A 15,040-nucleotide genomic window follows, 5' to 3' on the forward strand; every position below is an offset into this window, starting at 1 on the left:
CAGAAGTACTACCAAATTATTGGTAATGGGAGGAGAAAAATTCAGCAAAACTGGGATTTGAGACCACCTTCTGGAAGACATGAGCCAAAGACCGAAGAGATCCCAGGCATCAAGGGGTGTGAATTTCGAGGTGGGCTCCGTTGCCCGGGCTCTGAGGGTTCCCGGCGGTTGGGCCGGGGACGGCGAAGCCCCCACTCCCCCTTACCTTCTGTTGGAAGTAGAGAACCGAATAGTTCTTGGCTACAGCCGGGAGGGATGTGGGGTTTGTTGGCAAGTGTAGGCTGCCGAGGGCCCTTAAAGCCGGCCGGAGGGCCTTGGTGGCCCAGGGCGCCAGAAAAGACAGAAGCAGGAGCAGGAGGGCTCGGCGGCCCATGGCTCAGGCTGGCGGCTGCAGTGCGGGTGGGAGGGCGAAAAGGAGGCCAGCAGCAGCGCACGGGCTAAGCCCTGCCCAGTCTGCAGCTCCGCCCGCCGCAAAACGGCTCCTCCCGGGGGAAACCCAAAGCCAGCCAGCTCCTCAGACACCGCCCAAACCAGGTCACCACAGCCACTCCGCCCCCATCCCCGAGGGCACGGCCTCCACTCCACTTTACTCTCGTGCCGTCTGCTTCTTAGCACTCACCTTCATTGCGGTCACATCCCAAGTTTGCTTTTATCATGCTAGGGCCTCTTCCTACCTCATCGCTGTAGCCCATGCTTTATCTATAGCGCCCCCGAAGCCCACCTGTCCTTCAGGTCATCCTATATCCCCACCATTATAATCACCGCCAAACTCTGCCCTGGCTGCCTCAATTCCATTGCTACACCTCCTGCCCTCCGCAAATCCCACATAAAGGCAATAACAGCTTCCATGACAATTTATTGAAGGTTCACTACAGGCCAGTATATCAGGAGGCAGGGAGGCACAGGCATCATCTCTAACTCAATCGTCACAGCAATCTTGTGCGTCGTATTCGATTGTTATTCCCATCTACAGATGTGGAAACGGAGGCTCAGAGAGGTGCGGGAACTTGCACTAGATCACTCAGCAGTAAGCGGAGCACGTCGTCGCAGACCGCTGGGTCCAGCTCCAAAGACTGTGCTCCTTGCACCCACCTCCATCATGGAGCCTAACCACTCCCTATGATACTCCGTTCTTTGGTAACCCCAAAACTGTGTTGCTTGCACAACCCATCCATTACAGAGGTCGCCCCGGGTCCACATCGTCCCTAAATCCCGCCAGGTCCCGGTCCCTTCTTTCAAGTAACGCCCCCTTTCTTCTTCGGCACCCGAAAACCCACTCCGCGCTCCACCTCCCTCCTGCCTCCTGCCAAAGCCCCCTTCCCCCCTCCGCCCCTGGGTAGTGCTAGCCCCTAGGACAGCGCCGGGTCTGGCTTCCAAAGCTCCCTCAACCCTCTTCATCCGGCTTCCATTCCCTCTTTCAGTCACCCCGCCAGACCCCAGGACGCCCAGGCTTGCTCCACACTTTCCGGGGATCCCTACGCCCAGGAGGCTTAGCGCAGCCAAAACCAACTTTACGGACTGTACTACTGATCCACCGACTCTACCCGCAGTTTGACGAAAATGGTCGTTCCCACAAGCTTGTAGGATTTCTTGGCTAAGCGCCACCCTGTGCGGCGCTTTCTTCTGATTGGCTCTGAGTGAACGCAGCCAAAGCGTTACTTCCGGCGGAAAAGGACGCGGGAGATTCGATTGGAAGGCTCCCGGCGAACTACTGATCCGGCCGGTCTGAGTCACTGTGTGTCGCCTGGGCCCGCTACTGGTCTTCTCCCTCAGGTGAGCTGGGTAAAGGGGTTCTCGGGAAGCCTAAGGGCCGGAGACTCCCAAGGAGGCGCTTAACTTCATTATGAATGAGACCCACCCAGAGCCCGGCACTTGTTTTTTCACGAGTTATTCTCTGTAAACGGGCGGACATGAGGGTAAAAGATATAAACGTCAGTTATTTTATTTTAGACTCAGTGCAGTTGCAATCACCTAACGAACGTTTATTGAACGCTTTCAGTGGCATCGAGCTAGACTCCGAGTGAGCTTTTAGAATCGGAGATAGAGTGGAAAAGGCGCGACTCTTGCTTCTGTGATGTGCAAATACGTATTCAGCGGGCCACTGTGCAGAGTAGTATGTGCTAAAAGGGGATCTGCCAAACTGGTATCATGGCTTAGAGGGAACATACTTTAACTGAGCCAGGTGCTTAAACCAGAACTTGAAAGTTTTCTTCCTTTTCGCATCCAGCCAGTCCCTAACAGCCTCTTGAATATCTCAGATCTGTTCACGTCTCTCCGTTTTTTACTGACATTATTTTGGTTCGACCCTATGACTGCTACATAGCTGTGGCAGTACCCCCCACCTGGCCCAGCTGGTTCTCCTGCTTTCAATCTTGCCACATTCCAGTCCAGTCTCCACATTGCTGGGCTGATAAAGATAATTGCCCGAGGCACTCCCCATTGAAAACCTTTCAGTCCCTCCTATTTGCCCTCAGGTTTAAGCACAAACTCTTTAACATGACTTACAGGCTCTTTCCTGTCTGACTTTTGCCTGCCTCTTCAGCCCCAGTGGTTTTCCACCGCTCCAGCCATATAGAATGTCTTCTGTGTTCCTGAAGTGTACTATCCTCTTTCTCACCCCAAACCGTCTTCTGACCCTGTCCGTGACCTGGCTAATTCTTACCCAGTTTGCAAAGCCTTTTAAATCAGAAACCCTTTCCTGACCCCACAAGACTGGATCACAGAGCAACAAGTAATTATTTGTTTATTCTGCAGATAGTTAAGTGCTTCTTTGGTCTGTGCCAAGAACTGCTAGGTACTGAGATCCGATGATGAACAAGGTAGATTCCTGTTCTAATGGAACTTACCTTGTATGGATAGAATTAAGGAGAATTTACAAGGAAACTATGTGAATTAGACTGGTCTAAGAAGACCTTTCCGAGGAGTTGATATTGATGCCTAAAAGATGAGCATGATCCAACTGTGCAAGAGAGGAAAAGAACAACATTCTAAACAGAGTGAACAGGTTGTGCAAAAGTCCTGAGGCAGGAAAGAGCTTGACATGTTAATGTTCAAGAATCTAAGGAAAGACCAGTATTGCTGGAATATATTCAGAAAGGACAGTTGTATGAGATGAATCTGGAAAGATGGGCAGAGACCGAATCATGATAAGGAGGTTAATCCAGCACCATAAACAGGAGATAATGGTGGTTTGGATTAAGATGATGGCAGAATATATAAGGGAAAGGTGAATGATGGTTTCTAAGTATGGAAGTAAATTCAAGTACCTTCTGATGAGTGTGATGTGGGATGTGAAAGAAAGGGAGGAATGACAAATGACTCCCAGGTACTGGCCTGAGTTACTGGTTAGTGAGTGGTACCATTTACTGAGATGGAGCAAAATTGCAAAAAAAGAGGTTTGAGAGGAAACTAAGAATTCAGGTTTTTTAACTATTAAACCGTGAGATCCCTATGAGACATCGAATACAGTTGGCTCTCAGGTAAGCAGTTAAGGTATAGAAGTCTGGAGCTTGCATATATTATTTCATGGATAGTTATGTATTGCCTGTCTTAGCCAATAGATTATAAATTCCTTGAACACAAGAGCCTGATTTTTCTCTCTTTAACCCTATTACCTTCTCCATCCCTGTAATAAATATCCCATAAATGACAGTCAACAGAAAAACCGTATTGTACTAAAATTTTCCTGGTTCATGTTTTTAAAGTATTTTTCATCAGTATTTCTCCTTTCACTGGGTTTTGTCTCTTTGTTTTTTTGCTTACTTAATTTTCACTGTCCTGCCTGCCTCTCTTACTTTTCTAGAGTTTTCATGTTAATGTCACTAAATTATGTTTTAGAGACTAATTATGACTGCCTTTAGAAAAATTAAACAAGTATGTGCCCTTGGAGGAAACCATTAGATAGTGTTAAGAAGACAGTTCAAAATAGCCACCCTTCCCATAACTGAGGCCTCTTGGCCTGTAAATTATGAAATAGAAAATTGGATAATTACAAGGTGACAAAGATTTTCATGCAAGGCAAGAACAGTTTGGAGAGGAATGAAGAAAGGGAGAAAAGTTAGTCATACTTTCTTTTCTTTATGCCATTAGAACTAAGACTAGTTTTTTAAAGGAGTAATTTCATCCTTTGGGCACAGTCTTGAAGCAAATACACATAGTTTCTTTCAAGTGTGAAGCTTGAACAAAGAGAGTGATGTACTAGAAAGACTAGTAAGCTACTCATCAGAAGGCATGAGTTCCAGACCTGATTTCTCCTAATTCCTATTCTTTAATTAGTTATTTAACTTCTCTAAGTGGATCAGATAATGATGCAAAAGCACTTTGCAAACTGTAAAGCAGTCAAATGAACTCAAACTGGATTATGAACTTTAAGATAGGATTCATATCTTATACTTTTATGTTCTCTTCAGCCCCATCCCCAGATGCCAATTTACACTAAATACTTCACTGAACTTTTTCTCTAGGATCTAACATAGAATAAGAATTAGTCTAGATTTTCTAATCTAACCCAGTTATTCTAGATCTTCTAGTCTAGCCCAAAGAAGAAAAAAAGTTGTGTTGGTATGTGCATGTATGGGCACAGTTTTCCATAAATGATTAAGATGCCTTCTGAGAACTTGATTATGAAGTAGTTAAGCTGAAAGGTCACCAAATAATGGATTAGAGCAAAGAATTGCAAAATAATTTAAACGAGACTGAGATGCTGTCAGGCCTTGGGAATTTAACTATAACCATATTTATCACAAGTGTTATTTACCATGAGATAGTCTCAATGACTAAGCTACTGGTTTTCCAGTGTGGACAATTTGGCCATTACCTGGGAACTTATGAAAATGCAGATTCTCAGACACTTATCCCAGACTTACTGAATCAAACTCTGGAGTTGGAGTCCAGCAATCTGTTTTATCAAGCCTTCTGGGTGATTTTGATGTATGATAAAGGTTGAGAAATACTTGTCTAGTATGAAAATGGGATGCAGAGGTTGTAATCAGTGAGTTTATATATCTGGTACCACTGAAAAAATCATCTCTAGAATGAAAGATGCATCAGGCATTAGCTTGATTCCATTAAATAGTCGATTCACCACACAGCTCTTCTTCAAGCAACTTTCTGTTTGTAATTTGAGTATAATATATAGTTATACCAAATATTTAAATACAGGCTTCTGATATGTCCCTTCCCTGTGATGGTAATTTTTCATGGTAAATTAGTAAAACATCTTTGGATTACGGTTCAGCTCCCCATAATGGCTTGTCTAAAAGGAGAGAAAGCATTCCAGAATATTCCATGGTAAATTAGATATGTACTATAGTGTGTCCACATAGACCCCACATATTTTAATAAGCATAAGTCTATCAGAGCCTTCATTCCTGGACATTGACCTGGGTTATCCCTGGGCTTTCAAAACAAAGGCCAACTGAGGCCTTAATTAGTTCTGCCCCAACACTTATACTTTTATCCCTTTCTACCCTCCTTATTTCTACTTTTATGTGTGAGAGATTTAAAGAAAGCAAGCTTTTCTTTGTATATTATTGCTAATGTCCCTCTCCAGTATTTTTATTGTATTTATTGATTTTTTCTAATTATGAAAGCCATACACTTAGAAAATATCTTAAATATATAAAGGAAATAAAAATTGCTCTTAACACTACTACCCTGAGAAAATACTTTTTAAAAATAAGATTATGTATTTTCCTAAGTATCCTCTTCTCTTTCCCCATTCCTTCCATCAAAAACTAAATTAGTCCCCCTGTTATATCTTCTCATGGCACTATGCATTTCCGAAATAGAATTTGCCAGAATTGCAGGTAAATTTTTTGTGTGATTATTTAATGTCTGTCTCTTACACTAGACAGTAAGTCTACTGACTAGGTAGGGACCTTGTCTGTTTGTCCATCAATCACGCTCTTCCCCCCAGCATTTAGCAGCCGCACAATTAATAACTGATGAATAAATAAATATGTTAGCATATTAAATTGGGATATGGTTTGCTGTGATGGAGCTGAAAGAAATGTAATACGATATCACCATCCTTCCCAATAAATATTAGAAGAAAGATAAACTCCAAAAGATACCACATATGAAATTGTTCCCAAGTGTGTCATCCTGTCTTCCTAATTTTAGTGTTTACTTATTCCTGGTGTTTCAATTATTCATCAGACATGCATCCACTATACTGCAAGTCATGCAGTAGAGAGAGACAGAAAAATAAAACAAACTCTAAAAACACCCCAGAGCCTAGGCAAATAAATAAATAAATAAATACAATAATAAACTAGGTGGCAAGTATGAAGGAAATACTATGAAAACACCAAAGGAAATTAATTAATATTAACTGTCTGAAAGCATCTTATTCTGTTATTGTCCAACAGACAATAAATGGGAAGCCTTTTCGCCAATTTCTGGGGTTCACCAGGTGAAATACAAATAGTAAAAATACTAATGACCCCTTTCATTACAGTTCTCAAATTTGCTGTTTTTATAGATTTTTAGACTTACTCATTTGATCCACTAGAGGGCAATAAACCCTTAAATAAAAACAATGTAACCAACCTTCCTTTAAAAGTATAGTAATAAGTGCTGGCACAATTAATTTAGAAATGAATCCAAAATTTCCTGCTTATTTAAGTTTTTCACTTATTGATGAGTTGTCTGCCCAATTAACAAATTTTTTTAGGACAGACAGTATGTTATTTTCACTTAGCCCAGTGTACGAGTCATATTACAAGTTTATTCCATTTCCTAAAGTTTGAATAGCAATTGTGTAAAGAATATGATTTGATGAATGCCCATATTGTTGTGGTACAATATAAAATTCTGTTTTAGAGCCCTAAAGAAAATAGTCTCTGCTCACAATATGAACACAAGTAAAAATATTAGAAGTGAGGAGAAGACATAAGTAATGATTAAAATAAGTATTAAATAAGGTACTATATATGAAACTAGTCTGTGTACTTCGTATACAAATATAAGATAATTTTATGATTTGGTAAAATTGTGTTTTTAACACTAAGTGACAAAATTGTGGCTTAGGAAGAGGGACTGCAACTCATGAAGAAGATTAATATCTGAAGTTCAGATTAACAATTTCTGAGCTTGGCACTGAAGATATAAACAGATAGTCCTTCTAAGATCTTACTCTGGGTCCAGGAAAAACAAACCATATTTAACAGATAATTTTAATATAATGTGGCATGTGATGAATTAAAGAGTAATTTAACTTCTGGGAAAATGTTCTAGAAAAGACGACTTCTAAGAAGGATCTTAAAGAAGAATAAGCATTACCAGGAGAATGAAAGAGCATTTTAAAGAGAAGAATGGAAAAAAACAAAGGCATAGAAATGTGAAACATACTGTGGGAGTGGGGAAGCAAGGAACACAACTCAGATTGTTTCCCTTGGCATAAATTACTAGCACATAAAGAGCAAAAAGAAAGTTAAGAGAATAGGCATTAGGGAGAATAAAACCAAATAGACAATACACTACAATAGACAAAACAAATGGTAGGACTACAGAGGTACAATAGTATATGGTGTAGAAAAAAAGAAAAGCCATTCTCTTTGTTAATAAAGATTTTTTAGGGGAACTTCAAATGAAATAGGAAGAAAATTATGGTATCATATGGCATATGCCTACTCTGTTATAAAAATTTTCTTGAATTGCAAAATTCTGCTTATAGTTCTTCATTCATGCAATAAATTTTGTTTTGAGACTAGTCTCTGTTGCTCAGGCTGGAGTGCAGTGGCACAATCACTGTGCACTGCAGTCTCAATCTCCCAGGCTCAAGTGACCCTCCCACCTCCGCCTCCTGAGTAGCTGGAATACAAGAGTGCACCACCATGCCCAGCTAATATTTTTTATTACTTGCAGAGTTCTTACCGTGTTGCCCAGGCTGGTCTCAAACTGGTGGGCTCAAGCAATCCTCCCAGCTTGGCCTCCCAAAGTGCTGGGATTATAGGCCTGATCCACCACACCTGGCCCTATTCAATAAATATTTATTGTGAACTTACTGTGTGCTGAGCACTGTTCTAAGCACTGGGGTTACAGTAGAGAACAGGGTAGACTAGGTCCCCATCTTTATGAAACTTAGGCTAGTGATGGGTAGAACGAACAAAAATAAGTAAGCAAAGACATATACAAGATGACTATCCAGCACGATTAGTACCATGAAGGATAAAACAGGTGATGCCATAGAAACTAAGAGGAAGGAGGATTCTACTTGAGCTAAAGTGGGGCTCTCTGAGGGGATAACAGAGTTACAGATTGAAGGATGATAAAGAACCGACTGTTCCAAGACCTAAGGGAAGAATATCCTAGCCAAAGAGAACAGTAAGCACAAAAGCCTGAGAAGGGAATTGTTTGGTATGCTTGAGGAGCAGAAAGAAGGCCAGCATGGCTTGAAATACAGTGATTAAGAAGGAGAGTGGTATTAAGTGAGGTCAGGGATTGGCAAGATCTAGCTAACCCAGGGCTGCACAGACCATTGTGAGATATTGAGGCTTCATTCTAAATAACAGGATTTTAAGCAGGTAAGAGACAGCATGTTCAGGAGTGAGCTTTATGCTGTTTTAGCTCCTCTAACTCACAGGTAGGTATACCTCTATACTAAACCCTACGCTAAATTGGATTTTAGAATGTGGAGGGATGATGCCCTTGTTGACATTACACCATTGTTGTGTTAACTAAAAGTTATAGGAGGCCTTTGTTTTGGACTAAGCTCGTGCACTAGGCCCCAGTAGACCTGACTAAAAATCAAAATAGAGACATTTATACTTAAAGTTCCACCTCACCAAATCAAAACTGCATTGTTATCTGATCTTCCTAGAACTCAGTAGAGAGAAATAACCAAATTTCCCACACATGCCAGTTTCAGTTGTCATGACAATGAAGTTTGCTCTGCCTTTGATGCTTACAACAAAAAGTAGGCTTATGTCAACCAATTATTCCTGTATTTTTCTGTCCCTCTGTTCCCACTTTAGGAGGAAAGTACCTCTGAAATGACTAAGCTGCTTTTTGTTCTTTGTTTCTACTTTCTTCAGCCCTTCTCTGTCTATAAAACCAAACTTCTCTGTTCTGCCCCTTGGGACACTTACTGTATTTTATGGAATAAAGTATTTCCCGATTCTAGAACTGTTACAGGAAAGAGGTCCCAATCCAGACCCCCAGAGAGGGTTCTTCAATCTCGTGCAAGAAAGAATTCAGGGCGAGTCCATAAAGTGAAAGCAAGTTTACTAGGAAAGTAAAGGAATAAAAGACATAGAACAGTCCCGAGGGCTGCTGGCTGCCCATTTTTATGGTTATTTCTTGATGGTATGCTAAACAAGATGGGATTATTTGTGTCTCCTCCTTTTAGACCATATATGGTAACTTCCTGATGTTGCCATGGTGTTTGTGAACTGTCATGGCGCTGGTGGCTGCGTAGCAATGAGGACAACCAGAGGTCACCTTCGTCACCATCTTGGTTTTGGTGGGTTTTAGCTGGCTTCTTTACTGCAACCTGTTTTATCGGCAAGGTCTTTATAATCTGTATTTTGTGTCGACTTCATATCTCATCCTATGACTTAGAATGCCTTAAGCGTCTGGGAATTCAGCCCAGTATGTCTCAGCTTCATTGTACCCGCCCTCTAGACAAGATGGAGTTGCTTTTGTTCAAACACCTCTCACAGAATCATAAATAAAGCCAATTAAGATCTTTCGCAAAATTGTTGTAATTTTGTCTTTTGACAGTTGCAATGGCAAGGAATTTGAGATTTTAGCATTCATAATGGCACTTTTCTTTGACCTTTCTTTCTGCCTTTCATTTGTATCCTATATTCCCTACCCAACCGTGTCCTTTGAGATTGCCATGTAGCCTAAGGTGATAACCAAATCTAGGAATACATAATCGGCTTTTGGCAGAACCTTACTAATGTATACATAAGAATCCCAACAAGGATAGCAAAAAATTAGGATTAGCCTTCTCTTTTCTATGCTCGCTTTAATTTATACAGATCAGTGACTTATGTAAATTATTATCTTTCATCTTTGCAAATTTCCATCTTATTAACTTAGGTGGCAAGATTTTATTTTTATAGACATGTTATTTTGATTGACTAACAGGATTAGTATCACTTTAACATCTCCCTTACATAGTCACCACATTTCTATGTTTGTGATCATCTTTATGGAGTACTATACCAAAAAGATTCTACTCTTTTAAAACGAGTGACCTCCACTTTGTCAGTTTGCTGATGCCAGTGTCAAAAACAGTATCACCCATTTCAGAATTGAAAGCTTTTGCCATGTGCTTAAAAATGAAAGTTTCTTAATACAGCTTTATCTCAAACAGTTACAAAGACCTTTGTTGTGAGGTGTGTATTTTATGTTATAAATAAGCTAATCCATTTAAAAAATTAGTAAACCAACCAACCTTTTTTTTTTTTTTGAGACAGAGCCTCAAAGAGATCTATCGCCCAGGCTGGAGTGCAGTGGCATGATCTTGGCTCACTACAACCTCTGCCTCCCAGGTTCAAGCAATTCTGCCTCAGCCTCCTGAGTAGCTGGGATTACAGGTGCACACCACCACACCGGGCTAATTTTTTATATTTTTGGTAGAGACAGGGTTTCACCATTTTGGCGAGGCTGGCTCAAACTCTTGACCTCAGTTGATGTGCCCACCGTGGCCTCCCAAAGTGCTGGAATTATAAGCGTGAGCCACCACACTCTGCCACATATCAACCTTTTAATTTTTTTTTTCTTTTTTTCTTTTTCTTTTTTTTGAGGAAAAGTCTCACTATGTCACCCAGACTGGAGTGCAATGCCATGAATACAGCTCACTGCAGTCTTCACCTCCTGGGCTCAAGCGATCCTCCCAGCTCAGCCTCCCAAGTAGCAGGGACCACAAGCTCATACCACCATGCCCGACTAACCTTTTTTTTGTTTTTTGGAGAGATGAGGTCTCATCATGTTGCCCAGGCTGAATTTTTAAAAAGAAAGTATAAAGAGAACATCGCTACAGGCATACCTCGGAGATATTGTGGGTTGGGTTTCTGAGCCCTGCAATAAAGTAAATATTGCAGTAAAGTGAGTCACAAATTTTTTGGTTTCCCAGTGCATATATTCATAAAAGTTATGTTTACACTATACTATAGTCTAAGTATGCGATAGCATTATGTCTAAAAAATATATATCTTAATTTAAAAACACTTTATTATTGAAAAATGTTAATGATCATCTGAGCCTTCAATGAGTCATAATTTTTTGTAGTGGAGGGTCTTGCCTCAGTGTTGATGGTTGCTGACTGCTTGGGGTGGTGGTTGCTGAAGGTTGGGGTTGCAGAGGCAATTTCTTAAAATAAGACAACATTGAAGTTTGCTGCATTGACTCTTCCTTTCACAAAAGATTTTTCTATACCATGTAGTGCTGTTTGATAGCGTTTTACCCACAGTAGAACTTCTTTCAGAATTGGAGTCAGTCTTCTCAAACCCTGCCACTGCTTATCAACTAAGCTTATGGAATATTCTAAATCCTTTGTTGTCATTTCAACAATGTTCACAGCACCCTCACCAGGAGTAGGTTCCATATCAAGAAACTACTCTCTTGTTTATCCATAAAAAGCAACTCCTCATAAGTTCATGCCTTATCATGAGATTGCAGCAATTAAGTCACATCTTCAGGCTCCACTTTTTAATTCTAGATTTCTTGCTGTTCCACCACATCTGCAGTCACTTCCTCCATTGAAAGCTTGAACCCCTCAAAGTCATCCATGAGGACTGGAATCAGCTTCTTCCAAACTCCAATTAGTGTTGATATTTTGACTTCCTCCCATAAATCATGAATGTTCTTATTAGCGTCTAGCGTAGTGAAACCTTTCCAGAAGATTTTCAACTTACTTTGCCCACATCCATCAGAAGAAGCATTATCTATGGCAGCTATGGCCTTAGGAAATGTGTTTCTGAAATAATAAGACTTGAAAGTCAAAATGACTCCTTGATCCATGGGTAGAGAATGGATGTGTTAATAGGCATGAAAATAATATCAGTCTCCTTGTGCATCTCCATCAGAGCTCTTGGGTGACCAGGTGCGTTGTCAATGATCATTAATATTTTGAAAGAAATCTTTTTTTCTGAGCAATAGGTCTCAACAGTGGGCTTAAAATATTCAGTAAATCATGCTATAAACAGATGTGCTGTCATCCAGGCTTTATTCTTCCATTTCTAGAGCACAAGCAGAGTAGATTCAGCATAATCCTTAAGGCCTGCAGGATTTTTGGAATGGCAAATGAGCACTGGCATCAATATCAGGTCACCAGCTGCATTTGCCCCTAACAAGAGAGTTAGCTTGTTCTTTGAAGCCTTGCAGCCAGGTGCTGACAAGCCGTGAAGCCAGGCGCTGACTTCTCTAGCTATGAAAGTCCTAGATGTCATTTTCTTCCCATATAAGCCTGTTGTGTCTACATTTAAAATCTGTTGTTTAGTGTAGCCACCATCATCAACTAGTTAAGATCTAGTTATCTTAGCTAGATCTTTTGGATAAATTTCCGCAGCTTCTACATCAGCGCTTGCTGCTTTACCTTGCAGCAAGTTATGTTTTATGTTTTGGAGATGGCTTCTTTTCCTAAACTTCAAGAGCCAGCCTTTGCTAGCTTCAAGCATTTTTTTCTGCAGCTTCCTCACCTCTCTCAGCCTTCATAGAATTGAAGAGCATTAGAGTATTACTCTGGATTAGGCTTTCATTTAAGGGAATGTTGTGGCTCGTTTGATCTTCTATCCAGACCACTAAAATTTTCTCCATATCAAAAAAAGGCTGTTTTACATTCTTACTTATGTGTTCACTGGAGTAGCACTTTTAATTTCCTTCAGTAACATTTCCTTTGCATTCCCACCTTAGCTGTTTGGCACGAGAAACCTAACTTTTGGTCTATCTCGGCTATCAACATGCTTTCCTCACTAACCTTAATTTTTATTTCTGTCTTTTGTTTTAAAGTGAGAGATGTGTGACTCTTCCTTTCACCTGAACACTTAGAGGTCATTGTAGGGTTAATAACTGGCCTTATTTCAATATTGTTGTATCTCAGAATAGGGAGACCCAACAAGAGGGAGAGAGATGGTGGGGCAGTCAAATACACATTTATAGATTAAATTCGTCTTATACAGGTGCAGTTTGTGGTGCCCCAAAACAATTACAATAGTAGCATCAAAGATCACTGATCACAAGTCACCATCAGATATAATAAAAATGAAAACTTTTGAAATATTGTGAGAATTACCAAAATGTGACAGGTGGAAAGTGAGCACATGCCGCTGGAAAAATTGACTTGCTTGAGACAGGGTTACCATAAACCTTCAATTTGTAAAAAAAAAAAAAAAAAAAAAAAAGAAAGAAATGCAATATCTGTGAAGCTTAATAAAGTGAAGCATAATAAAATGAGGTATGTCTGTATTTTATTATTTTACTCCTCTGATTTCTTTGTTTATTTGGAGATAGGGTCTTGCTCTATCACCCAGGCTGGAGTGCCATGGCATCATCATAGCTCACTATGGCCTTGATCCTCTTGCCTTAGCCTCCCAAGCAGCTGGTACTACAGGTACGTGCCACCACACTCAGCTAATTCTCTTATATTTTTTGTAGAGACAGTGTCTCCCTATGTTTCCCAGGCTGATCTCAAACTCCTGGGCTCAAGTGATCGCCCCCCACCTCAGTCTTCCAAAGTGCTGAGATTGCAGACATGAGCCACCACCCTTGGCCTTCCTGGTGTGTTTTATACAAGGATATTAAAACACTTTGAGCTATCGTTTGACATGTAACATTTTGCTTTTTCTGTTTACAAAATCTGAAGTCTTCTTTTCTCTTCAAGATGTATAAAATGAGCACACTGGAATCTAATAAAACGATATTTCAGCTAAAAAAGTACCATTTCCACCAATTTAGGTTCTTTAAAAGATTCATGTAAGTTCGTGTACAGATTGAATATACCTTATCTGAAATGTTTGGGTCCAGAAGTCTTGTGAATTTTGCATTTTTTAATATTTGCATACAATTAATGAGATACAGGAATGAGACCCAAATCTAAACATAAAAAGTTGTTTATGTTTTATATACATTTTTACACATAGCCTGAAGGTAATTTTATACAATACTTTTTTTTTTTTTTTTTAGGTGGAGTTTTGCTCTTGTCGCACAGGCTGGAGTGCCATGGTGCAATCTCGGCTCACTGCAACCTCCGCCTCCTAGGTTCAAGCAATTCTGCTGCAACCTCCTGAGTAGCTGGGATTACAGGCACTCACCACCATGCCCGGCTAATTTTTGTATTTTTCTTTTTTTTTTTTTTTTTTTTTTTGAGACGGAGTCTCGCTCTGTCGCCCAGGCTGGAGTGCAGTGGCGCGATCTCGGCTCACTGCAAGTTCCGCCTCCCGGGTTCACGCCATTCTCCTGCCTCAGCCTCCCGAGTAGCTGGGACTACAGGCGCCCACAACCGCGCCTGGCTAATTTTTTGTATTTTTAGTAGAGACGGGGTTTCACCATGGTCTCGATCTCCTGACCTTGTGATCCGCCCGCCTCGTCCTCCCAAAGTGCTGGGATTACAGGCGTGAGCCACCGCGCCCGGCTAATTTTTGTATTTTTCGTAGAGAAAACATGTTGGCCAGGCTGGTCTCGAACTCCTGACCTCAGGTGATCCACCCGCCTCGGCCTCCCAAAGTGCTGGGATTATAGGCATGAGCCACTGCGCCCAGCCACAATTATTTTAATAATTTAGTGCATGAAACAAAGTTTGTGTTAAGTACTTACGTGTGGAATTTTTATTTGTGCCATCATGGTGGCACTCAAAACATTTCAGATTTTGGGTTTTGGACTTTCAGATTCAAGATGCTCAACCTGTAGTTTCCTTTGTATTGATGGCAGACACAAGTTTTGTATCTTCTTGTAAAGGTGTGAAGAAGCTAAATGACATCTTTCCTGAATTACTGGGATAGAGCATTTATTAAGAAACAGGATACAAGAATTTGCTTAAACCACACTGTTTTAAATCTGATTTTCTTCCTGTTAATATTTTAAGTAGAAA

General features: G+C 40.7%; 2 protein-coding genes across 4 annotated transcripts in view; one reads left to right on the forward strand and one right to left on the reverse strand.

Moving 5' to 3' along the window:
* The window catches only part of PRCP (prolylcarboxypeptidase), an 81,351-nt gene extending 80,950 nt beyond the window's left edge, over positions 1–401 (reverse strand). Inside the window, exon 1 of the mRNA XM_005579213.4 lies at positions 206–401. Within this exon, the coding sequence (XP_005579270.3) occupies positions 206–373 (168 nt within the window). The 5' untranslated portion in view covers positions 374–401. The remainder of the gene's footprint in view (positions 1–205) is intronic.
* A 1,277-nt stretch (positions 402–1,678) lies between these two features.
* DDIAS (DNA damage induced apoptosis suppressor) overlaps positions 1,679–15,040 on the forward strand; it is a 32,380-nt gene continuing 19,018 nt past the window's right edge. The window contains exons 1-2 of one of the 3 annotated variants that reach the window (XM_065528787.1): positions 1,679–1,773; positions 13,465–13,564. The gene's annotated coding sequence lies outside the window, so the exon portion shown is untranslated. Of the gene's footprint in view, positions 1,774–13,464; positions 13,565–13,712; positions 13,732–15,040 lie in introns of those variants that run through there. The other 2 variants (XM_005579211.4, XM_065528786.1) reach the window with 2 other exon arrangements.

The sequence above is a fragment of the Macaca fascicularis genome, chromosome 14 (genome assembly GCF_037993035.2).
Source record: "Macaca fascicularis isolate 582-1 chromosome 14, T2T-MFA8v1.1".
Taxonomy (NCBI): domain Eukaryota; kingdom Metazoa; phylum Chordata; class Mammalia; order Primates; family Cercopithecidae; genus Macaca; species Macaca fascicularis.